Source organism: Phocoena sinus, chromosome 9 (genome assembly GCF_008692025.1).
Source record: "Phocoena sinus isolate mPhoSin1 chromosome 9, mPhoSin1.pri, whole genome shotgun sequence".
NCBI lineage: Eukaryota > Metazoa > Chordata > Mammalia > Artiodactyla > Phocoenidae > Phocoena > Phocoena sinus.
The window spans coordinates 8920909-8947918 of record NC_045771.1 but is presented as its reverse complement, the minus strand read 5'-3'; the positions used below and the strand labels follow the sequence as shown (position 1 = coordinate 8947918).

Here is a 27010-nt window from a genome sequence, read left to right as displayed (position 1 = left end):
TTTGTGTAAGTGAAGAGGCCATTCCAAGAAAGAGAGCACGAACTGCAGACAAGACCAAGTCTTTGGATCCCATGCTAATTTAGCTCTTGAAAACTAGCTATCGAAGATTCTTCCCTTGGTAATTGATATTCTTCTGTAAGCGATCTGTAGAATTTGTTAGGATTGCAGGGGAATCAGCAAACACTCTGAAAACAAAGTTAAGCTTGAATTGATAACAGTGGCTGGCTGGATGAATGATAAGGCATGGGATTGGCCACACCCATTATCATTAACACCCTAAAGCTACCCCAAAGAATAATTATACATATATATATATGTATATCTACATGTGTATATATATGATTGTCCTTATATATGTAAATAAAAATAATGATTAGCTATGCAAAGCCAGCTTCAAGACAAATCTTTCATTCGCTTGTGGTCTGACCAGATTGATCCCCCAAGCTCCTGCTGTATAAAGAAGTTTATAATGCATCCACTTGTAGGTATGACATGACTGTAACATTTCCTGAGATTGTAGCATACATTTTTTTAAAAAAGAAAATGTATGACTAATTTAAAGAAACAATTTGGCCTCATGTTTTGAAAAAGTAACTTTCATGTTTCAGTTATTGAACATGTACCTTGCAATTCACTGACCCGTAATTTCATTGAAGTCACAAACTATTTAGAGTTAATTCATAGTCACTAACTTTTATAGCTTCTGAGAGCATCTTTTCAAGATGACAAATGCTTTTTCCCATGAATTAGGGCTGAATTTCTTGTCTTACCTTATTTTTATCTGCTGACAAGATTGTAGCAAATACACGATACCACATTGCTTCACTGCTGAGTAGTAGCAATTTCAAGAATTCAATAGATGTAGTAAGTTAGATACCTTTGATCATAAAAGAAATTCGTGTATTTTGTATAAATCAGTCTATCCATACAGCATTATATTAAGTATGTTAAATCAAATTGTACCTCCTCACTGGCAACACATTTATAATTTTTGAAATATTAGAATAAAAATTGAGAACTAGATATGTATTAGTAATATAGTTAAACATTTCTGTATTTTCTCTTTTTCCTCATTTGGTTATAATATCCTTCTTCTCATTTTCTCTCCTATTATTTATTAATTTTAGATATCCTTATTGGTTCTTGTACCAGTTTTAATAGCTGCATTGAATTGTCAAGTTTTCTGCCAACAAATGGTGAGAATGGTTCATGTTTAACCCCCAATTCAGATAATTACAGGAGACAGTGTCACTAATGGACCATGATGCTTTTTGCCTTCATTTCAGTATTAAACTAGTGGCACCTCATTAATTTTTAAAGGAATTTAATTTGCCTATTAAGAAGTTCATGGAATCCCTTTACTTTCACTTTCTTAAGAAAGCCAAAGTCGTCTCTGTTTAACATGTTTTTCCATGTTTCTTTATTCAGTGATCCCACATTGGAAAACACAAGATAGATGTTGTCAAGAGTTTAAAGTTTCAGCGTTCTTTTAAATGTCTTGTATAAAAAAATACTTTTTTTCCATGGAGAGAGTAAGCACGGGCTTTGGAATCAGAGTCCTCACAGTCAAACTGATCTCTACCCTCTGTTCTCAGCGGCCTGGGCTGGTCACCTAAACCCTTCAAGATTTTGTTTTTAAACACATGTAAAATGGGAATTTTGGTAAAGATAACATACAACTCTGTTATTATATATGGTCATTGAATGTTTCCTTTTTAAATTAGTATTTTATTTAGAGGGATAAAACTAAAGATTAGCATCTCTGTTATTTAAGGATCTCCAGGGCTTCCCTGGTAGTGCAGTGGTTGAGAGTCCGTCTGCCGATGCAGGGGACACGGGTTCGTGCCCCGGTCCGGGAAGATCCCGCATGCCGCAGAGAGGCTGGGCCCGTGAGCCATGGCCGCTGAGCCTGCGCGTCTGGAGCCTGTGCTCCGCAACGGGAGAGGAATCTCCAAAATAAGATAAGAAAATCATTAAGACATCAATAAGTAAATATACAAGGGCTATAAAGAGATTATTCAATTAGTAGTTTTATAATCAGTGTGTGTATGTGGAAAATAACATCACTAGTTAACGTGCAAAAAGGTAAAACTACAGTGATAAACCCTTTTACATTTTAAAATAATAGCAATAAATAGAACTAGTAAAGATGTGAAATTTGATTCTATACTAATTCTGGACCATATTATTCATAAGTTTACTTCTTTTTGATCAATGTATATTAGTTTCATATTCTGTTCTTTTCATAAACACTTTGAAAATAATATTTGTTATTATATCTGTTGGTTACAAAGCATTCTAATACAATTGCTTTTTCCAAAGTTCCCTAACTTGCCCCCATTTATAAAAATATATATAGGGACTTTCCTGGTGGCGCAGTGGTTAAGACGCTGCACTCCCAATGTAGGGGCCCCGGGTTCAATCCCTGGTCAGGGAACTAGGTCCCACATGAATGCCGCAACTAGGAGTTCGCATGCTGCAGCTAAGGAGCCCTCAAGCCTCAACTAAGACCCAGCGCAATCAAATAAATAAATAAATATTTGAAAAAAAAAAAAATATATATATATATAGATGGATATGCCCATTTTCAGTTGATTCTAAATAGTGGTATAATGGAACAAAAACCCATATATATGTACATATATCTTTGGGGGAAGGAAGGGATAGCAAGCAATAAGAGTTATTCCTACAGGAAAAACTATTTCAATGCTGGCAAGGTGGATTTAATAGATTAAAAGCATGATGATATACATATATATATATATATTTTTTTTTTTTTTTTTTTTTTTTTTTGGGTGGTACGCGGGCCTCTCACTGTTGTGGCCTCTCCCATTGTGGAGCACAGGCTCCGGACGCGTAGGCGCAGCAGCCATGGCTCACGGGCCCAGCCGCTCCGCGGCATGTGGGATCTTCCCGGACCGGGGCACGAACCCGCGTCCCCCGCATCGGCAGGCGGACTCTCAACCACTGTGCCACCAGGGAAGCCCCGCATGATGATATTTTGACTCATGAGAAAAGCATGTTGCCACATTGCCTCGAAAAATAACATGGTTGACCACTTCCTCTTTCTAGAGAAGCTTTTATGCTTGGTTTTCCATGGCACCATACTCTCCTCGTTTTCTTCCTACCTCACTTGGATTTCCTTTTCCTTTTGCTCTAAATAGTTATCAAGCCTTGGCATGTCCTCTTAGGTTCTTGAGCCTGCCCACTTCTCTCACTGGATCATCTCATTTTAATGTCATCTTTAAATATCATCCATATACCGATGGCTTATATATTTATATCCTAATCCCTGACTTCTTCCTGAGATCCAGACGCATATTTACAACCTACTTGGAATCTTGACTTGAATGTCTAGTAGACATCTGAAACTTAAAGCTGAAACACAACTCCTGATTTCCTTCCCCAAATCTGTTTCTCCAATAGGTTTTAGTTTATTATATATTTTTTTAATGTTGGGAATAGACACCAAACACACTCTAATTCCCTTAAGCCAAAATATCTGGAAGCCATTCTTTTTTATTTTTCTTTTTAATTTATTTTTGGCCACACATTCTTGATTCTTCTTTTCCCTTACCATTGCCACCATTAGCCCTCACCGTAAAGTCCAGCCCAGCAGCATGTTTTCTAAGTCCTCCCATCCATCTACTTCACTGTACACCCACTGCCAAGAGGGCCTTAAACACCAAGTCACCTGTGATTTTTTTTTACTTCTTCTCTTAGCCTCTGTACTCCCTTACAATTTGTTCTTCATGTACCAGTCATAGTGGTATTTTGTTTCCAACATAAAACAAAGTTACCGTTGTAATTTGATCGGAAGTTGTTAGGTATTACAAGCAGTGTTCATGAGAAATGAGAAATTCAGAGCATCTTATGCTTTCTGAATTACAAGAGAAGATGTATAGTATAAATATGAGGTCAGTTACCCTCAGGCTGGTGAGTTGTGGGTTGTTTTTCTTTATATTGGTATATTTGTTAATACAAAGCTGGTGTTCATTGGTACCTTAAAATATGAATATTTCCTACAGCTGTTTTTTATAAGCTCTGTGGTTATCACAAAGTTGAAGATCATGTTATTGAGGAATTAATCAACAACTGTCTAGTTAGCAATTCAGTGCCTTTATTTCTTGCTCCTCTGTTGTATGTCAGTAAATATAAAGAAAAATAGACAAAACAGGAAAAAAAAGGAAATGGGTTTTAAACTTACATTAGTTATTTGTCTCACCTGCACTTGTCTCTCATACTGCTCATTGCTTGACTCCTACAATCATTGGGTTTTAGGTGTTTTTCTAAGGCAATGTTTTGTGAATGAGATGGCTAACAAAATCATGAGAACATTATTTATCAAAGCACTTATGCCAAAAATATTATGTCTTCTTGTTACAAAGTTCTTCATCAAATACTATTATGACTTTTCTTTGAATCTTTACCATGGATGAATCAAAATGTTGATGCTTATCATTCGGACACCATATTCCATATGGCAACACAAACTTTTTTCTCTTTTTAAGATCTTTATTGGAGTATAACTGCTTTACAGCAGTGTGTTAGTTTCTGCTTTATAACAAAGTGAATCAGCTATACATATAAATATATCCCCATATCTCTTCCCTCTTGCGTCTCCCTCCCACCCTCCCTATCCCACCCCTCTAGGTGGTCACAAAGCACTGAGTTGATCTCCCTGTGCTATGCAGCTGCTTCCCACTAGCTCTCTATTTTACATTTGGTAACACAAATTTATTTTGTAACTAGGTTTGGAACCTGCCACAGACTGAATATTTGTGTTCCCCTATAATTCATGTGTTGAAACCTAACCTCCATTGTGATGATATTTGGAGGTGGGACCTTTAGGAGGTGCTTAGGTCATGAGGGTGGTGCCATCATGATGACGGTATTGCCCTTATGAAAGAGTCCCCAGTGAGAGAGCCCTCACCTCTTCTACCACATGAGGACATAGGGAGAAGTTGGCCATCTATGACCCAAGAAGGTGGCTCTCTCCAGACACGGAATCTGCCAATGCCTTGATTTTGGGCTTGCCAGCCTCCAGAATTATGAAAACACCCAATCTGTGGTGTTCTTATTATAGCAGTACAAAGGGACCCATTTCTTCCTGATTCTACTCCAGTAGGCTTTCTGTTATACTATATTGCCTCAATCTCAGACTATAGATATAATTCTATTTTGAAGAGTCAAAATTAGTGATTTGGTGGTCATGAAGATGTGAGACATTTTTCCTGAAAGCAGAACATGTTAATCCTGTAAAGATGTATAAAACATTTTGGTCCTGTTTTGTTTTGATATGTTTTTTTTTACTTTTTTCTCTAAATTGCCATTCTGTTCCACTGCTAGAACAGCCAATTTCAAGCTTGCCCTATGGAAAAACCCATTAAGGAAGTTCTTTGCAAGGAAAATTGATACCTTTATGTATACGAAGGTAACATCTATTGAAGATTTTACTAAAAGCAACTGTATTTCCAATGCCCATTTGTTATATATCTCTCTCCTAGTGTTGTTTCCCTACTCATTCAGTGCCTAGGGAGATGGAACTACTATTAATATTTTCTCTTTATATCAAAATACACCCACTACATTTTTGGTGAGAGTTTTGTGTTGCCAGGTATATGAATGCCAAAAATCTTTACTAAAACAGATTCTGTAGTTACAGTAGATATTTACTGAAAAAGCCTGTTATGGTACTGTACCCCTTCATAAGGATAAAAAGAATTCTAAGCATGAATTGGGAACGACATAATGACTGCTGCCGTCCAGGAACTGAGGTTAGGATTGAAATAAAAATTATGCACAGAAAGTGCTGACCTAAGAAGAGGAAGGCACTTATTATGCATGAGTTATGGGGAAGATCAGAGAACTCATAAAATACATTTGAATTTGATCTAAAGGACATGTTTACTGTACTTAACTATATTGATCTTGAGCATAATCCCTTTGCATCTTCTCTCTAAAAAAATACTACTTTAGCAGAGAAAGTCTCTATAACCTATGTTTTCAAACATTTGGAAATGCTCCATCCTAGTCTGAGCCTGAGTATACAAATTTGAAAAGTGGAGATATAAGTCAATTTTCCACTTCAAGTCAGCAGAAATATCTGTCTCAATTATCATGATATGTCAGTGGAAAATGGCCTCATCTTTCTGTACTTTCATGTGGACCTAGCTTAAAAATCATTGCATATACAATAAGATATTTCCCTTGTATCGTTGCATAGAACAGCTTTGCATTGTGCGAGCATCATTGTACATATAAAATTTGCATCCATCAGTTGACTGTCACTGTACCCACCACAGACAATTTTGCATACAATCCTGCATATATTATTTGCATCTGTCATTGACACGATTGCATGCACAATAACAGATTTTGTTAATGCACAGGCAGTATGTGCATTTCCTTTTGCAATTCTGCATTTCTTCCAGTGATCTCTTTTATGGCAAAGCCTCTGCCCCAGAAGATAATGAGGCTTCAATAAAGAGATCCCTGATGCAGATGGCAGGGAGATATTATTTGCATCCTGAATTATTTTGTTAATAAACAATAAGCTATATTTAGTTAACAGTGAGAATATTTCCATTTTGTAAATGTGTCTCTGGCCTTTATTCTTTCTTAAGTGAAGGAAACAATAATAAATAGCCAAGCCTTATTTTGTACAAAATTCTAGCTGGAGCCTAGGTTTTTATGATATACACGAGAATCCATTTTGAAATTCACTTAATTTTAGCCACTTAGCTAAAAGCTGCTACAGAACTTAAAGGAATTTCCTACTGTGATGAGTTACATCTGAATTCTTTAAACTTTAACCTTGAATTGTGCATCCTCAGTCAAGTCTCCTGGGTACCTCTGGAGCAGACCAATGCCAAGATCCCCCATCCCTCGTGGAACAACTGAGAAGGTCCTTGCTCATTTCCAGCTCAACAAAATACACTGTCCACTCACTCTCCTGAACCCTGTTGGCTGATTGCTTCCTGCCATGTTGGGCCGTGCTAATGCATAAGGAATAACTGTAGACCAAGCAAAACTTGCTAAAGTGGAATTCTAGACAACTACTCCATTCCTAGTTTTGTCCACTTTGAGTGCTAGAGTTTTGATACAGTCTAAGGCCCTTTTAAACATAGTGGCTAAAGATTTAATTTATGAAGATTTAATTGATAACAGCAACCAAATGATATATTTTTAATGAAGAAACACATATTCTTGAGTGAGAATACGCTAATATTTAAATAACCATTTAAAGTTCATATTTCAACTATGTGAACCAAATGAGAAAAATCAGGGATGAGCAGCTTTATCCCATTTCGGGTATTTTTGTAAGTGATTTACATGCATCAGTCTTAATAACACTTTTACTTTTTTGTAACTTCAATCTTCATATAAGCTTGCTATACAGGTATGTTCATCTTTGTGGACAAAGGTTTAATAAATTAGCTTTTATATAAAAAAAGAATAATATCTAGAATAAATATAGTGAGTGCAATGGCAAAAATTCCCATCCCTCTTCATCGAAAATACAATGTAAATCACTAGTATTATTCAAAAATTTTTTTATTACAGATCCATTTATATATGTCTTTCATGATCTATGCGTTTCTTGCATAGATCCTTGGGCCCAAGATTTTTGCCCTCTTGTTTCAGGGCTTTTACTTCCAGAGTGTCATTTATTTATCAGTTAGTCCATTCATATATTCACTTATAATTTAATTAATTCTTGCATTCATTTATTTAACATGTATTTATTGAGTGTCTTTATTCTTGTGTCTAGGGAACCATACTTGGCGGTGGTTACTAAATGATAAATAAAACTCAATCCTTGACTTGAAAAAGTTGGTTATCCTGAGTTTACTTATGCACTCGTTCAGGATTTGTTTGGAGTTGCACGACTTAATTGATTTCTGCAGCTATATCCGTCTTTCAGTCTTCCCTGTAAATAGAGGTCAGATATATTTGATAACCTAAAGATACATGTTTGAGCTCTGAAGCCCTTTTTAACCTATAAACTTATCTCCTTCGCCTCCACCAAACAATTTTTTGTGAGCTGCACAGAGAACAGTGTTTTTACTTTTCTTATCACAAAGAATAACATCTTGGGAATGATGACATTTTCTGTACGATGCCAGCGAATGTGCATTTGACCGGTTGGCAAATCGTTTCTAATTAATCATCTTGTTTTCAAAATTCCGTAGACTTTAATAGGAATGCTTACCAGAGATGAAGTAAACAGTAGATTTACTAACATAAAATTGACCCCTTGCCCACATGTATCAATACAAGGGTTCTTCAGCATTTCTTACAGGTGAGGATCAAATAGCAGCTTCCTAGCAGGTGCAAAGAAGAAACATGACTTCACTGACCCTGACTTTGTGGTATTTTAATTTACCTTTATTTTTTTCAAACGAGACCTCATTTCTATGCACATTAAAAGTATATTAGGTATCTGGTTTTCCCAGTAATAAAATGCTTATTCAATAAAGAATATTCTTGTACATTTTCCAAATAAATAGATTGTATCCTCAAGTATAAAAAAAGTCAAGTAAAAATTGCTTATTGAAAAATTATTTTTTAAAATTCTTAACGGCCGGCATATAGAAGTGCTCTGTAAATAATTGCTGAATGAGTGAACCAGGAGAATTATCCATAGTAAAAATGGAAATGACCAGATTCTTTTTAATAATAAAAGTTATATATAGTCAAATGTTACTTAGCAATGGTATAAGTAACATCTCCCCTGATGTTAATAAAATAGATCAACCAAAGCTTGGATCATAACTGTTAGTTTAAAGGCAGTAAGAAATTTAAAACAACTTGATAAAAAATTCAACATAATAGTTTGTATTTCATTTCAACTTTCTTTGTAAATGAAATTAATGGACATTGAGTCTAATCTCCCTGCCTATGTAAAATTCCCCTATAAAGAGATACTTATTATGCAGCTTTCACTTGAGTATCCCCGTTAATGGAAAGGTCACTACTTCTTGTGATAATCCATTCTACTGTTGGTGTTATTTTGATGTCTTAAAAATTGTTACATTGAAATCTGACTATTTATAACTTTAACTTTCCTTTCCTAATACCATCACCTGAAATAACACACACAAAGAGTCTGTTTTCTCCCAGTCATAGTATTTCCAGGACATTTAAAAAATAAGATCATACATCATTTACACTATTTGGTAAGTAAATTTAAAAATTATGGTCATATTATGGTTCAAGATTTTCTAATCAAATGTAATTCTTATTTTTCATTAGACTTGTGTACAAGTTTCACTTTTACATCCTGGCCCAGGCCTACCTCCTGTGAAGATTTACTCTTTGTGATGAGAATGGAAATTGCTCTGTGTCTTCAAACTTCAAACTTCAAAGCTGATCAAACTTAATTTTGGGTTCACATTAGTTTCAACTCCTATCTAGCCTTAATGCAGTTTATGCGGCTGTACAGTTCTTATGTGTCGGTTTAATTTTTCTTCTCTCGTACAGCACAATCCTAAGGTAAAAATTGACATTTTCAAAAACAAATTGATATTCTTAAATCAGAGATCTTAATATATAATTGACCTATAAAATTCCCTGAAAATATTTTATATTTTTGAAAAGTACATGGAACCAAACTTGCCCTGCAGTGTCTATTTCTTGCAGCTTAGATACAGCCTCTGAAGTGATGAATATGTAAACAGAGGCCTAATAGATGAATTTGCTTTTAATCTTTCCTAATTGCAAGAAATTTACTGATTCTAATGATGCAATTCATATCTGGGTATTTTCAACGTTGTAAAGAGACGTCCCTGCAAATTTTCTTAGTGTAGTATGCTGGACGCTTGAAGGAACAATCATATTTAATAAGGAAACTTGTTCTCCCAGCAAAGTATTTGTTTCAGATTTCTTAAAATCAGTTTGATATTCAATTTTCTTTTTTTTTTTTTTTAAATTTTTGGCTGTGTTGTGTCTTCGTTGCTGCACATGGGCTTTCTCTAGTTGCGGCGAGCGAGGGCTACTCTTTGTTGCGGCGCACAGGCTTCTCATTGTGGGGCTTCTCTAGTTGCGGAGCACGGGCTCTAGGCATGCGGGCTTCAGTGGTTGTGGCTCGCGGGCTGTAGAGCACAGGCTCAGTAGTTGTGGCGCACGGGCTTAGTTGCTCCGCAGCATGTGGGATCTTCCCGGACCAGGGCTCGAACCCGTGTCCCCTGAATTGGCAGGTGGATTCTTAACTGTGCCACCAGGGAAGTCCCCAGTTTTCTTCCTTGGTCAAATTCCAAAATGAAAAGAATTTATGGTATAATGAGTAATCTGTGGACAGATAAATATAATTGAGAGTATTGAGTTAAAAGGTAAAATCTTCATTTAGTTTAAGCAAAATATTAATTTCAAGAAGATGAGTTTAAAGTAAATAATTTTTATACATAAAGCATATATACTTTTGGAATGTTTTGTGTTGTTACATCACTGGGAAACTTTACATCTCTAGTCTTTTAGGTAGTAGAAGTTGGAAATTAAGTTATTCCTTCCTTTTCTGTTACAAAGCATAAGCGTCTTTGGTCCCTTCAAAGCAATATTGTAAGATTAAGTCCTCTTAGCATTGTAGGTACTCTCTTTGAACATTCTTAGTTTTTTAATTTTTTGAACATGTCAAGCCCATGAGGTTGAGCACCTTTTAGATGTTTTATAGCCTATTGTCCTTTTCTGTGAACTGCCTGTTAAGGTTCCTTGCCCATGTTTAAAATTGGGTTGTCTGAATGTGTCTTATTGATTTGTGGGACTTGTTTATACACTTTGGATATGAGCATTTTCCTTCTTATATGTTTGGAAATACCTTCCCCCAATCCATGTTAGCCATTTCACCCTCTTATTAATGTCTTTTGATAATAATCTCTAATTTTAACATAATCCAATTTATCTATCTTTTCCTATATAGCTAGTGCTTTTGAGTCCTGTTTAAGAAATCTTTCCCAACCCCAAGAATATAATGTTATTCTCTTAATTCATCTTCTACAAGCTTCAGTGTTCTACTTTTCACAATTAAATCTAAACATTTTTAGCTTGATCTCAGTATAGTATGAGGCAGGGCTACATTTCCCTTTTTTTCATGTGGATATCCAGTTGACCCTGAATATAGTATTGAAAAAATACCTTCTTTCTCTATTTTCCTATGCTACCTTTGTCACAAATTAAGTGCTGATATACACATGTATACATGCAGTTTTGTTTCAGGGATCTATATTTTGTTTATTTGGCCTATTTGTCTATCCTTGCATGCATAAAATTTTGTCTTAATGTACAGTAGTTTTATAATAAGTCTTAGTATCAACAGAATGAAGGTAGTTATCAAGAAAATGCAAAGTAAACCTGCAATGAGCCAGAATGTCTAAACTAAATTTAAGACACAACAACAACAAAAAAGAAGGCTAACTATGCCAAGTTTTGGCAAAGATGTGGAACAGCAGAAACACTTGCGACACTACTGGCGTGCATTGGGCAAAGGGGATAAAAATCAGTTCAACTACTTTGGAAAATTGTTAGCAAAATAGACTCAATTTTAAAAATACAAACATTTTTGGACACATAATTCCACTCCTGGGCATATACCCAACAGAAAAGCACAAAGAGGTGCTGAAAAACATGAACACAAATGTTGATGGCTGTATTATTATTCATAACAGCTCCAAACTGGAGATATAAACATGTTTAACACTACCCTAGAATAATGGATCAATAAAGAGCAGTACATTACACAATGTAGTATTAGGCAGCAAAGAAAATGAAGAGTCTACTGCTAAACACAATGCCATGGATGAATCTCTGGGGCAGTTCAGTGGGGAGGAGAGAGGTGACCATGTTCGGAAAAGGACACAGTGAGAACGTCTGTGTCGCTGGCAATGGTCTCCTTATAGATCTAGGTGGTGATTATATGGTTATGTTCATTTTGTGATAATTCCTAATACTAGATGCTTGTGATTTCTTTTTCTATTTATGTGTAAAGCCTTAATTAAAATGTATCAAAATGTTTGAATGCAGTACTGCAAATATAGTATCATAGTTAGATGCCGTAATTTTAACACTGCACTACCCATAAAGTAAATTAAGGTTGCATAATTATTTCTAAGCATTATGCACCTTAATAATGAAGTTGATAATGCATTTGTTCAAAATGGGCATTTTAGGTTATCATTAACGTTAAAACAAATTTTGCTAGGAGAAGCTCAGATTTCCAGCCGGTCAAACATTTAACATCATAATCCAGCTAGTTACCGTATTAGGTCTCTTTTCCAGCTTTATGTAACTGACAAATTTCATGAGCATGTCTTCCATGTCTTAGATAATAAAAATATTAAAAATGACAGTATACAGAGCGAAAGCCTGTGGCATACCATTAGGACCTAGCTTCAAGTTGACACAGTCCTTAATCAACATATTTGGGGCATAATTATTAACCATTTTTGAACTTACCTAAAACTGCTATGTCCCAGACCACATTTTACTATTTTATACTTATCAGAGATATTGCCAAATGCTTTGCTAAAGTTAACTTGGAGGTACAGTGATGAAATTTACTGTCTCCTATTTAAAAAAAAATGTGATCAAAACAGGAAATCCTTATAACCCACCAACACCACCCTCAGTATCACCAACCCCCAGACCATTTCCCTTTTATTTTAAATGTTCATAATCCACACACTTGATTTTGAAGAAGAGCCTTCTTGTTTATTGTTTTTCTACGTCCTTTGTCTTGAAATTTTATGTTGTTTGTTTTTTGGAGGGGGTGTTATTGTTTTTTGTTTGTTTTTAGCTACCTTTACTTTTCTGGCAGCTCCTTTGATAAATATTCAAGGAAGCTAATGTTACATTTATGAGTCAAACCAGTCCTTTTTTTTTTTTTTTTTTTGCCGTATGTGGGCCTCTCACTGTTGTGGCCTCTCCCGTTGCGGAGCACAGGCTCCGGACGCACAGGCTCAGCGGCCATGGCTCACGGGGCCAGCCGCTCCGCGGCATGTGGGATCTTCCCGGACCGGGGCACGAACCCACGTCCCCTGCATCGGCAGGCGGACTCTCAACCACTGCGCCACCAGGGAAGCCCCAAACCAGTCCTTTGAGATATAATCTGAATGTTTCAAAAAGTTAAAGCAGCTATGCTTCTCTCCTTATGTCCTAATTTGTCTCTGGAGGTAATTTCCTATACTCTGATAAAATCACATCTTTTTTCTTCTATTTTGTTTCAAAATTAACTTTTACACTCTTTTATTTTAGAATTATTTTATTAGTTTATTCCATGTTTTAGGAATGATGGTGGCATGGCCGTTTTCCCTTCTCTAGCTCATGACAGACATTAATTAACGGCCATGGCTCTCTTTTCTGGCTACTTCCAATCAACAAGTGTCTATACTTGGTTGAAGCATATTAATCCTACTTCAGATAGAACTCATAATGCTATCTGGCCTGCAAGTCTCCTTTTCAATTTATTCTTTTCATCTGATACATATTTCTCAACCAGTCATTAAAGGTAGTTCTACCCTTAATTGAATGTTTTTCTACCTTTTTCTGTTAAGTTAGAATCGAGGCTTGTATTCTCTGGTGGCGTTATAACCATCTGCTTTGGCATCAGGTTTATACAGGAGCCATTTATCACTGGAAAAGAAACTCCAGGTCCTCTCTTGAACCACACACAAAGTTTCTCTTTGCTCTCAGAGGTTCTAATTTACAAATTACAAAGCGGAAATGTCTATCACAATTATAAGCTATCCCTGAGTTTAGAGTGTTGGTTTCATCCATTTCTCCAAGTTCTCTATTATAATTCTTTGCTCAAGTAACCCCAGTAGGGTGGGCACCCAGCATGCAAACACTAGTATCTTTATAGTTCACACACACTCACCCGCACACATGCACACACACATATATGGAGGGAGAGAAATGTGTGTATGTGAGAGAGAGGAAAAAAAGAAGAGAGAGAGAAAGAGAGGGAGGGGTGGAGGGAGGTGAAAGGGGAGAGGGAGAGAGAGAGAAAGAGGAAGAAAAAGGGGGTGAAGGAACAGCCTCCTAGTGTTTAGGGAATAGTAGGTGTTCTACGTAAGTACGTATCTTTCAAGTCACTGTAACAATTTATTAGTTATCTAATTTGGTTCTATTATTTCTAGATAAGAGTTATTCTTAGATAATCTTAGAAGCTAAGAGTTTATGAATGTTCAGTATCTCTACCTCCTTTACCTCCTCTTCTACTTTCCACTCAAAGCTCAAAGCTCAAAGGTAGTTAGTTCCTTTGAGCTACCACAATATTCACTGGGAACACTTTTGCCCTCTTTCTTAATACTCTCCATGATATATTGGGGGAGCCCTTCTGCTCTCTTATATACCATTTCCTGAGGTTTTTGTCATGAAAGAGGTATCATTCTTAATCCTTGGATCAATAGAGGTTACCCATGTCACAAGCCAAATGAACAAAGTAATCAACTTCCCCAAATTAAATTGCTAGAGAGATCAAAGAGAAACAAGAAACTTCTCATCCATCTTTTCACCATGTTCCTTATGAAAGCCTGACATTTGCCCTCTCCTTGAGGCTAATCACTATTCTCTCCACATATCTTTCTGCTAAGGAATAAGTTTTGACTTACATTTTCATTGCTTTTAGATTTTTTTGCTTCCCTTAAAGTTGACAATAAATTCATTTTTTGATAGTAATGAGATAAATGGGATTAAGTAGCTGTATGTTAATTGCTTCCTTATTGAAAAATTGTAATGTAGCAAAAAATGGGTAACTTAAGAAAATTTATTCTGGATTCTTTTTTTTTTTTGGAAAAACTAGTTAGGGGAAATGCTCTAAATTTCATCAATCAAATGCACATATTTTTCTCATTTTATTCACGGTAATATTTGCTTGTTTACTTCAATGACCAAGTCACCTTTTTAACAATGCACAGATAGAACTTTATGTGCAGTTGGGTATAGAATTTTGCCAAAGTTTGGAATTATATATCTAACGGATAAGAAAATGTATTTATGATCTCTTTGCTGAACCATGAAGGAAAAATAATAATTCCCCAGGATAAGTTGAGGGAGGATTTGTGTAGGTGTAGAGGGCATGTTCCAGGCATGTCTTTTGTGTGTGAAGGCGTGGGCCATTTATTTCTCGAGGCAATGAGGATCAATTGAAAAATATTGGTCTGGGAGTAAATATGATTAATTTGTATTTTAGAAACATCATTCTTGTAGAAGTGTGGTTTGAAGAAATAGGAGAATGAAGACGGAGAAAGTAGTTATGAGGTAGTTATACACACTTTCTGTAGAAAGCATGTATGTAGACTATATACACACACACATTATATACATAAATCTTTTAAAAATGCTTTGGAAGTATAATTTAGATATAGTAAAATGCACAGATTTTTAAATGTCCTCTCTTTTCAGAAGTTGATCTTGGGCAGAGGTTGACACATTACAGCCCTCCAGCCAGCCCCCTGTCTTTATTAATAAGGTTTTATTGGAACTCAGCCACACTCTTGTTTCTGGATCTTCTATGGCTGCTTCATGCTACAACAGCAGAGTTTAGTAGTTATGAGAGAGGTAGCATGGTCTGCAAAGCCTAAAATACTCAGTGTTTAACCCCCTACAGAAAACGTTTGCAAACCCTTGATCTAGGGTTTAATGCTTCAGATAATACTGTATCACTTCAAATGTAGCGTAAGGAACTCAGTGCGGTATATTTATTTCTTGCTTCCTACCCTTTGTGCTATTGTAGTCATACATTTTACTTCTACATCTGTTATAAACCCTCTAATTCACTGTTACTATTTTTGTTCTAAACACTCAATTATCTTCTACAGAAATTTTAAAACATGAACAAATATTTTATATTTAGTGACATGTTTACCATTTTCAGCATTTATTTCTTCATGTGGATGTGAATTTCCGTATGGCCAATTTTCCTTGAAGCTAAAATTTTGCATTTCTTATACAGCATACCTATTGATGATGAATTCTCTCAGCATTTGTCCTAAACATCATTATGTTACTTTCATGTTTAAAGGATATTTTTGCTGGATGTAGATTTTACATTGACACTTTCTTTTTCTTCTCATGATTTCAGGTATGTTGTTCCCTTGTTCACTGGCTTGCATTGCTATTGTTGAGATGTTATTGCCCTCTGAACAGTTTTAAGATTTTCTCTTTGACATTGCTTTTTTATCAGTTCTTTATGACGTGCCTTGGTGTGTTTTTCTTTGTATTTACCCTGCTTGGCGTTCAATGAATTTCTCAGATATTTGGGTTCATATTTTTCAACTATTATTTCTTCAGATGTATCTCTTTCTGCCTCAGTCTCTACCCTTTCTGCTTTTCTTACCCCATTTGCATGATTGGTAAGATATTTAATGTTATCCTACAGGTTACTGAAGCATTGTTCATTTTTAAGCCTTTTTACCCTGTCTGAGCTTTGGTTTGAAGGGTTTGTATGGACCTGTATTTAAGTATACTAATGTTTTCTTCTCAGTTTTCTAATTTGCTGGTAAGCCCATCCAGTAAATGTTTTATTTTCAGGTATATTTTTAGTTCAAAAATTTCCATTTTGCTCTCCTTTGTTGTTTCTTTTCCCCATTAAGGTTTCATATTTGTTTCATCAGTATCTATATGTTCTTGTTCAAATATGGAGCAAATTTATAATCTCCGTTTTAAGGTCCTGATCTGCTCATTTCATCATCTGTCATTTTTCTATTTCTATTGACCGACTTCTCTGGTTATGAGTCACATTTTACTGCTTCCCCAAATAACTAATATTTTAAAAAATTTTGTACTGGACATTATGGATTCTATTTTGTTGAGTTTCTTTCATGTTTTCATGAAAGTTTCATGAAAAGTAAACTCTCATGGTCTTCCTTAATGGAGTGTTGAGTTTCATTCAACCGAGGAGTTAATTTATTTGTGGGTCAGATTGATCTTTTTTCATGCTTGTTACCAACCTTTGTTCAGATGTGTCCACAGTAGGATTAAATTACTCTACTCCCTTTCTGAGATCTCTACTGAATGCCTAGGTTTGTTCAAGTTCTCTCAATCTTGTCCGGTCTGAAATCAGACTACTTACAGCCCTGTGCAGCCTCTGACCGTGGTTCACTTCAGATCTCCCCTTACCTGGTCTAGTGGAGTCTTGGTCTGCAAATACACAACTTAGTATTCATTCAGAGTCTGAACTGCTGAGACTCATTGGTGACCCTATGTACATTTCCAGAGCCCCTTCTCTGCACAGCTGCCCCCTGCCTGGTACTCTGTCCTATAAACGCCAGGTTCCTCAGGAGCTTGGATTCTGCTCTGTCTCCATCTCAGTGATGCTGCTGTACCTGTTTGGAATAGTCTTCCATGTGCCATGATCTGGAAAGTGAACCAGGCAGAAAGCCAGGAAGCTGGCAGGGCTCACCTCATTTGTTTATCTTCTCTCATGGATCAGGGTCCAATACTCTCTGTTGTCCAATCCCTTAAAAGGGGAATTGTATACATTTTGTCAGTTTTGTAATTTTTTTGTGGTGGGAGAGCTATTGTGTCATGGCTGAAAGCAGAAATAAGCCATATAAACATGATGACATGAATGATATATCAGTGATGATTTACAAAATGACCTTTATTAGCATACTCCTCATAAAATAAATTATTTTATTGTCAGCATTTAAATTCCTTATTTGAAAAGTGATGCACATGTTTTGATACACCGTATATTGGATAATTTGTTGAATATTTTTCTATTATTTACTCCCATTAGTAACCAAACTTACTCAAAAAATTATATCGCCTCTTAGCACTAAGCATTATGCCATATTTTCTGTAATGTATTTATGTACAACCATAATTATTTTACATAATGCTATAAATTAGGACTCTTTTTGTTCTATCTATGTTAGTGTTATTTTTCTAATAAAAGAGTAAGAATTTTTGCATTCTTACTATTTGCCAGTCACTTATTTTATTTTACCAAAAGAAGTTTCACTTCATTTAGTGACTCAAATTCTTTTCCTAGAAATGTGTTTATCTAGAGTCATCGGTTGTCTACCTCTTAAGTGTTAGTAAATGTATTGCCTGATTTACTATACATCTTAGTTCTCAGGAGTCCAAGGGCTTAATGCAATATTAGGCCTCATCTTGAGAACTATACTAGCATCCTTTGAACTCTGAACTTTCTAAAGTAAAATATATTGTAGAGTTGTGTATAATGGCTTTTTGTTTCATTTATGGTCTACTAAAAGATAAACCCTGACACGAGGAAATAATAGATTGTTACATATCTTTTCCTAGTGACTTCTAGTTGAAGAATTCATGGTAAATTGATCAACCCTTAGCCAATTAGACTTTGACATGTACTAATAAGACCTAATCGAGGAATTATGAAGACATTTGCTCAGGAGAAAATGAGCACATAATTACACCATAAGGAGGCTAGAGTATCAATGTTACCCAGCTTTAAGAATATTAGTTGAAGTCCCAGTGGCATCTAAAGGACACTTCCTAAGGTATCTGTGAAATATGGTACTACCAAGGCAATTAAAAGATGCAGAATGATCCATTGTCAATTGTAGAATTTCAACATTAAATACCTGTTTCACCCTCTTGTCTCTACCTTATTCAGGTGCTGGAGGATGGTCTCCATCAGACAGTGACCATTATCAATGGCTTCAGGTTGACTTTGGCAATCGAAAGCAGATCAGTGCCATAGCAACCCAAGGAAGATACAGCAGCTCAGACTGGGTGACCCAATACCGCCTGCTCTACAGCGACACAGGGAGAAATTGGAAACCCTACCATCAAGATGGGAATATCTGGGTGAGTCATTGTCAGAAAGGCAAAGACATAGAATTGAGTTGCAGATATTTGAAAATGGTAGCAGACTCCTGTGTGTCCTAGGGCTGGGGAGCAGCTACCCGGCTCCTCCCAGCCCTGGTGCAGCCTGGGGAAAGGCTTGGGAGTAGCCTGGTTGGAGGTTCATCTTGCTATTTTTGTTTCTTTGTGTTTATGTCCTCCGGTACTTGCTGAGAGAGAAAAGAAATGTGAGCAAAGCAAAAGAAGGTGGGAAAATGAATCCAATCCCCAATATGCCCTACCCTGCCCCACCCCGTGCCTTTCCTTAGTGGTGGAAAACCCTTATATTGTAAAGTCAATGTGTCCCCTCCCCCAACCTCTGGTGTATTTCACAGAAAACAAAACCACCCGATAAAACTGTGTTGAAACCTGAACAAAAAAAGAAAAGTATCTGGTAAATAATGTAATGATGATAGAACATTAGAGTTCTTTAAGCACAATATTTCAAGTAACTATATTTTTGTCTGTAGAACAGATCTGCAGTGGTACACATTGTATGCAAATTCTGAACTGTGAATTAAGCAAGTAGAATGAGAAAGAAATTCTCCTGACTTAGGTTTCCATTTCTTATGTCTGCTCACACTTATTTGCCTCAGACTGTTTCTGTTGAAGATATTTAATTAAATCTTTAAAGGCCGACAGGTAAGAAGGTCTATTGCCAAAAGTGCTTAGAGGAGCTGATGGACACAGGGCGGGGGGACTGTGGACTCTGCAACGGTTCACTTCCTGCTGGAAGCCAGCCCCAGTCCGGTTTTCTGTTTTGTTTCAATGAGGGCCTGTTTGGATGAAGCACCACTTCTTAGCTACCTATGAAGAGAAAAATAAGGTAGAAAAATAGTTTTCTTTTAAAGAGAAAGCAAATGAAAGAGCAGCCACAGCTCTGGAACACATCAGGCACCACGATTAGCATCCCCTCCTCAGTGTTAAGCGTTTTAAAATATTACTAGTCCTCACTCTGAGGTGTGTGCATTTGCCAGTATTTATCTATTGAAACCGCTGAGAAGCTATTCATTCATTCATTCATTCATTCATTCTTGTTGATTGAAGAGAGTTTCCTTAGGCTGCAGTTTCTATTCAAGGTTTAGGGCAGCAGGTCTCAATCTGGGCTCTCCATTGAGTCACCTGAGAAGAATTTAAAGTATATGGATACCAGGCACACCCCGACCTATTATATCAGAATCATGTAAGTAGAAGTTATATTAATGACACTGATATTTTTCGAGACAGAGATCTTCAATTTGAGTAAACTGTTGAACTTATGAAGAAATAATTTAGAGGAGTGGGAGCAGTGATTTGTGGTAAGAAAAGAACATTCTCATATTATAGTCGTAGTTTAAACCCCTATTACAGATCTATAGGCACTTTATCCTTTTATTAGGAGAGAAAAATATAAAGTTTAATCCACTTACTCTTAAAATTATTTTAATTAAATTGGAAAGTTGTGTATATTCACTCAAGTATTCACACCATATAAATAAATTATTCTAAAATACTAAATGTTGAGGGATCTATTTTAGTTTAATTATTTTAAAAGGCAACCATAACCAAAATCAAGTAAAACCATCAATACTAAACAAAAAGAAGGAGGAATGGGAGGAAATCCTTTTTAATTTATGTATTAGACAGAATGCTGGGGATTTTCAACCTGATCAGGGCCCACTCCTAGAGAATTTATATCTTAAAAATCCTCAAGCAATTTTTGTGAGTATGCAGAGTTTAGTGCTCCAGGCTTGGGTAGGTGGTCACTTCCACAGAAGTATCCAGTGATCATAACTGTCATGTGAGATAAGTTTATAATATTCTGATAATCAAAAGTACGTATGAGAGAGTAGTCCTTCAGAAGTAACTTCTATTAAGCCATGATTGTATGGCAAGAACATTTGTATATTGGGATGTGTAAATTGTAGGAAGCAAGTAGAGGAGAAAATTTCTCTTTATGGAAAGTCTTCATCTCACAATTAAGATAATTTAAAGTCTCAGGCATAATTTATAGAAAAGCGGTTTTCAACCCTGGATACACAGTGGAACCTAGAAAGCTTTAAGACATGGATGTCTGGGCCCTACCTCCAGAGATTTGGAATTAGGTGGTCTAGGCATTGAGATTTTAAAGCTCCCCACGTCATTCTAATGTGCGGTCGACATTGAGAACCATATTCTAGATTGGTTTTCAGCCTGTAGGTAAGGTGGGGATAGAGGAGATCAACTGTGAAAAACAATGGTAGAAGAGAAAAATTAGAAAGGACCTTCCTTAAAGTTGAGCAGAGAGAGAGAGACTGACCAAATGACTAACCAAACAACAGACCAAACAACTAACTGGGTGTAGATGAGTGGGGCTCAGATCACAAACTCTTCCAGGAGAGCATTCATTATTTTCTGACTCTCTGTGGGTGCTAACCGAAAATGCAATTACTTGAGTGGCTGCAGCCAAACTCCAGACTATCTTTCAGATTTCTGTTTCTGTAAAGTCTTCATCCCACAGTTGAAAGAATGTCAAATCCTCTCCTATCATAATGCACTAAGGTAGTTTATAAAGATGGCTGCTCTAAAGATCACTGCTGAAATGCAGTGGTACTAGAGCTTTAGTTATCAGACACTTAGAAGTAAGGAAGGGTCCCATTCTGACTAAATACAGAGAAGTAAGTGAAAAGAACTAAGGAGGGTGACTTGGACTCTTCTGGTCTACATAAAATGCCAGTGGTTGAGTCAGGGAGACAAGGTCATTCAGCGAAAGTATCACAAGTTGTGAAGGTAGGCTACATCGACATACTGGACTCTCAGCCCTTTCTGATGGTGATAAGGGGTGTATTGCTATTGTTTTTTGCCTTTCTGGTGTTCATTTTGTCGCTTCCTTTAAAATCATGTATTTCTCATTAAAAATGAGTACATGGTGAGCAATGAATGATTATTTCTAGATGAAAATATAGTGAGCTAATTATAAAATTTTAAAAATCAAAACAAATTTGAGACACAAACTAAACACTGTAAAATATACTTAAGTGCCAATGAGCCTGCAACAGAATTAACATTACTTTAATGATCTATGATAGAAATATTTTAACCCTCACTAATCTAAAAAATAGTCCAGCACTTTGATGTATTCTAAAAGAGATAAAATTTGTTGTTTCCTAAAAGTTCTTCAGTACTTTTGAACTTATGTCTTAACATGCACTAAGAGATTAAAGGTTAGCACTTACAAATCTCAACCAAAAATATACTGGGCTTAAATTTATTAAAAATGGTAATCAAATATCAAACTTTCTTTTACTCCAACTGTTTAATGTAATGTATATTGCACTTAAAAGAGTGAGAGAGTGGCATGGACATATATACACTACCAAATGTAAAATAGATAGCTAGTGGGAAGCAGCCGCATAGCACAGGGAGATCAGCTGGGTGCTCTGTGACCACCTAGAGGGGTGGGATAGGGAGGGTGGGAGGGAGATGCAAGAGGGAGGGGATATGGGGATGTATACATATAGCTGATTCACTTTGTTATACAGCAGAAACTAACACACCATTGTAAAGCAATTATACTCCAATAAAGATGTTAGAAAAAATAAAATAAAATAAAATGAAGGCTAGTTAAAAAAAAAGATTTCTCACATAGATAAGATTGGATAGCTTTTTGATGGATAACACCTTATACAATGTAAAGTTTCAGAGAGTCAAAACATTTCAAAGTTGATGAAGTTTTAAGGTTGCTTTTCCTATTTTTTCCTAAAATGATTGATTACCTGAGAAGAATGCAAAATAATGTAAGTTCAATCACTGAAATACTGTTTTTAACAAATGTCAATGGTTATTCTTTCTATGATTGTAGAAATGGACAACCACGACCAATTTTATTATAATATTTTTATTATATGTCCATATGGAGATTCTGAATTATTTTATGACCATTGGATGATATGTTAAAATAAGTGAGGAATAGGTCATGTAGATAAGAAATTACGACAGTCTCACAAGATTTTAAAGTCATGAGTCTCATTGTGGATGAGACTGGTTCTTGAAAAGACCTCTGAAGAATACTTTAGCTGAATATGTAATACTCAAATATGTGAGTTGCTAAATGTGCTAAACTAGTCAAGCTTCTTATTCCTCTTTGATAATACTAAGCATAATAGACTCCTTTACACTTTATCCTCAATGCCATTTCCTTCTATTTAGCATTTCCTTTCCAATATAAAAGGAAAATATGTGCAGGTTGGTAAAATTGCCAAAAATTAATTAATTTGCCAAACTCTAATTTGCATACTTTTCAAGGTATTTTCAGATTTCCTATGTATAATCTGTTAGAGAAAAAGGAAGTATTCTTATATAAGCATTTCTTATCAAAAGTCCATTGAATTCCAGCACGTTTTTCTAAGTGGCTGCATTTAGTTTTGCTTAGGTAATTCAGTTACTGGTTTTGAATGTAGATATTTGGAGCCAAAATAGGAAATTGGAGTATTAATAGTGAATGCCTTCCTTACGTATTATTATTGTTTTTTAGGATAGTAACATACTACAAATTTACCTGCAGTGTAAACACAGTTTTTCTTTCTCTTTTTAAAATTGTCTTTAAATAGTGAGAATATGCTTATATATTCCTAATTATTTTTTTAAGCTGTTTTAACCTCTTTCATTAATAGTGTCAGAGTGGGATCAGTAATCACTGAATATATTGAAAGGAAAGTCCCACAGAACAGGAATGTTTTATTATATTTAAATTACATTGTTAGATCCTTATCAAGAATATAGAAATATATAATTTTGTATTCTCCAAGCAATATTAAGTAGAGTATTAATTTCCTAGATCTGTGAAAAAAACTCAGATCTCTTTGTTGCTTACATGCTCTCCCCAAATACATACACACACACACACACACACACACACACACACACACACACACACACACACATATATACGCACATAAAACTTAATTGTTTCTAACAAATTTGAAACATTTAAAAAATCTGGAAAGTAAATAGTGGTTAACAGATTAATTTAGTAAATTCTTTGATTTTATGAATATCAAGTCAATAGCGGGAACATGTATTCTCTACTTTTTTTAACCAAAGAGCCCATCAACCAATATTTGCATAGTAAACGTTCCCAAAACATCCTTCTAGGTTAGCCTACCACTAGGTACTTGGAAAGAGAAAGCCAAGATATGGATTCAAAAGGTCTGAATTCAAGTATCTGGGTTCATTTATTTGGTTTATAAAATCGCGGAAGTCCCTTGTGCCTCAAATTCCTAAACTGAGAAATGGGAATGATGCCTTTTGGGAGATTTAAGTGAGATTATGTAAGAAATTTTGCAAACAATAAGGATTTAGAAATGTGTGTCATCAATTGCCAATCTTAGAAGCATTTTATAAAACTAGTGTAGTATTTGTATTCAGTGACTAGAGTCTGTTATAATTTCCAGATTTGTTAGTCTCCCTCTGTCCTTTCCAGGTCCAGTTGACCTCTGTTTACCCATATTCATAATTTACAGTACCTGAAAATATTGTAGGTGAAGGAAACATGACAAAGTAGGAAGTGGAATGTGGACAAATCTCTGGCATATTTTCCGATTCACAAATGGAGTGGCCATTGCTGGTGCAGTGCAGGCTAGGCTCATGAGGCATGGCTGGTAGACCTCGCTCTATGCCAAGTGCATTGCAGTGCTTGAAACAAATTGTTACCATAATGATCGCCATGTGTCCAGTGAGACATGTAAAGGGACAGTGTGTAAAAATGAATGGATTATTCTGTCCTATCTTTTCAACCATTTGTTGTAGTGGTTGCACTAATTTTTCAAATCACTTAAAAAATCTTTTCCAGTTATAGATGTAAAGCATAACTGTTTCACAGTTCAATAGTGTACTTAAATTCTTTCCAAAAAATCTAGAATTTTTCCTGCCTATGACCCTGAGGAAGACAATTATCCCTGTCACTTGCTTATATATCTTCCATCAGATAATAACAGCCTCTTCTTCACTTAGGACAATAAAGGAATTTTTTCACCAATAGATAGGAATTTCCCTTGCTTGTTTATGTACACAGGTGCATTGTTGCTGTAAACAGACACTTGGGGAAATGGACCAGGCAGGCATATTCAGAATAATTTTATAGACAGTTTATTGACAAATAAAACATATCAGAGTAATCTGCATTAAACCCTTTTTGAAATGATCCTTGATATAAATAGTGTAAAAAATCTTCAGGAATTGTATGGAAGAAAATAATTTCCAAGGTGAACTTAGAATAGGCTTCTTATTTCTGTGAAATAGATTTTTCTATTTACACCTCTCTTAGGATAGGTAGTGTTTTTAAAGTCTCATGAATTTTAATAAGTTGAGTGGATGGTCCAGATCCTTTTGCATATACTGTAATGCTTCTACTAGTGAATTTTGATCACCTTTCTAAATACACATTTGTATTGTGAGATTCTCATTTTAAGAGGTCATGAGATTTTGGTCTTGTGTCAATTTGTGAGTCACTCACTATTCTACACGTATACACGTATATAGAACCATTCTAACCCACATGGTTATGTGTTTAGTTTTCTTCCAAAAATTTGTAAGATAAAAATTTTATTAATAATAGTGAATATATTGTTGGCATACATAGTTAGGAAAAGGAAAATGATATAATCTTATAAGATTTCTTACAGACAATGGAATAACAATATATAATCCTTCATTCTGTCTAGTGTGTTTTCCATCTATGAGATAAAAGAGGATATATGTAATAATTGTAATTTTTTAAAGTATATTTGATTGCTGGGAGAGCTCTCTGAAAGGGGGAGTGTTCTCATTAAGCATAAAGATATTCTCAGGTGTTTTATTTTACTCTGGACTCAAATAATGGAGATGCTAATATTTTTCTTATCAGATCAAGCTTGGATTTCAGTGACATGAAGCTAAATGACTCCAAGCGAATGCAAATTTATATAACATATTGATAGATAGGTACCTACAAATATATTGAATAACTATTTTAAATAAATAAATATCAGTTCCCTCATTTAAAGTGCATGTCTCTACTCTGCTCAAGTGATAACTTAGTGGAATTTAGAGGAACACTAGGAGGCCTACAGGGGGGATTTAGAGCACAGTAAACCATGCTGCTTGTGTGGCTGCAGCCCCTGAGAGGCAGTGAAAATAACAGCCCAATGGTACATTCTGGAATCAGACCACGCAGGCCAGTCGTCATAACTAGGCTACACAGATCTGTGTAACTTTGGGCTGTTTCTTTAACCATTCTGTGCCTACATTTCCTCATCTATAAGATAATAATAATAACTAATTCACCTTCCTCAATAGTACTTATCTCAATACAGGTTATTGGTATAAACTGATAATTCACATGAAGAGTTTAGAACAATGACTTACTCATTTTAACCACTTGTTATTTGACTTTATAAATTTGTGCCTTCCAGATATATTACCATAGTATTTTATATTGGATTTATTCTTGAAAATTCAAAAGAGCCTGTTACTTTCACTTTACAATAGCTTTTCTCTATTAATGCATTGGGAAGTGCATTACATTACATCTGTGCATCTCAGCCCGAAATGACTAATAACTCATTTTCAAGTATAATTGAGAATGCAAACTTAATTTATGTCATTTGAATTGCGATCTTATTAATTGTCCCATGGAGTCCTATGCATCACAGTACAAATTGCATCTGGACAGGTCTTTCACATACTTTTTTATTAAACTTCAGTGAAAATATGACCATGATGCTTCCCTTAAATTAGTTTAATGAATTCACTTTTATTAACTTTGGAAATCAAGGAAAATAACCTATTTTTGACTACAGTCCTCCTTCCTATCTTCTTAGGCTAGCTGAAAAGATTAAGATGAGCAGACTCCAAAACAGACTTCTAAGCGTTCGCTGAAACAGATTCTGCTGGTTAGCCATGGAGGTAGAGAAGCTGCAGATAGAGTGCGAGGCCTCTCGGAAGCCAGATGCTCAAAGATGTCTCTACAGCAGCAGCAGAAGCATCACCTGGGAGCTTGTTAGAAATGCAGAATCTCAGGGACCCACCACAGACCTTTCAAATCAGAATCTACAGCTTAAAAGCATTCACATTAAGAACATGGGATTAACATATACACACTACCATACATAAAACATATAATAAACAAGGATTTACTGTATAGCACAAAAACTATATGCAATATCTTGCAATAACTAATGATGGA

The 27010-nt window shown here is 35.6% G+C and overlaps 1 protein-coding gene across 1 annotated transcript in view; it reads left to right on the top strand.

The window, feature by feature from the left end:
- Positions 1–27010, top strand: part of CNTNAP2 (contactin associated protein 2) — a 2098245-nt gene that overhangs the window by 660690 nt on the left and 1410545 nt on the right. The window contains exon 4 of the mRNA XM_032643309.1: positions 18599–18792. Within this exon, the coding sequence (XP_032499200.1) occupies positions 18599–18792 (194 nt within the window). The remainder of the gene's footprint in view (positions 1–18598; positions 18793–27010) is intronic.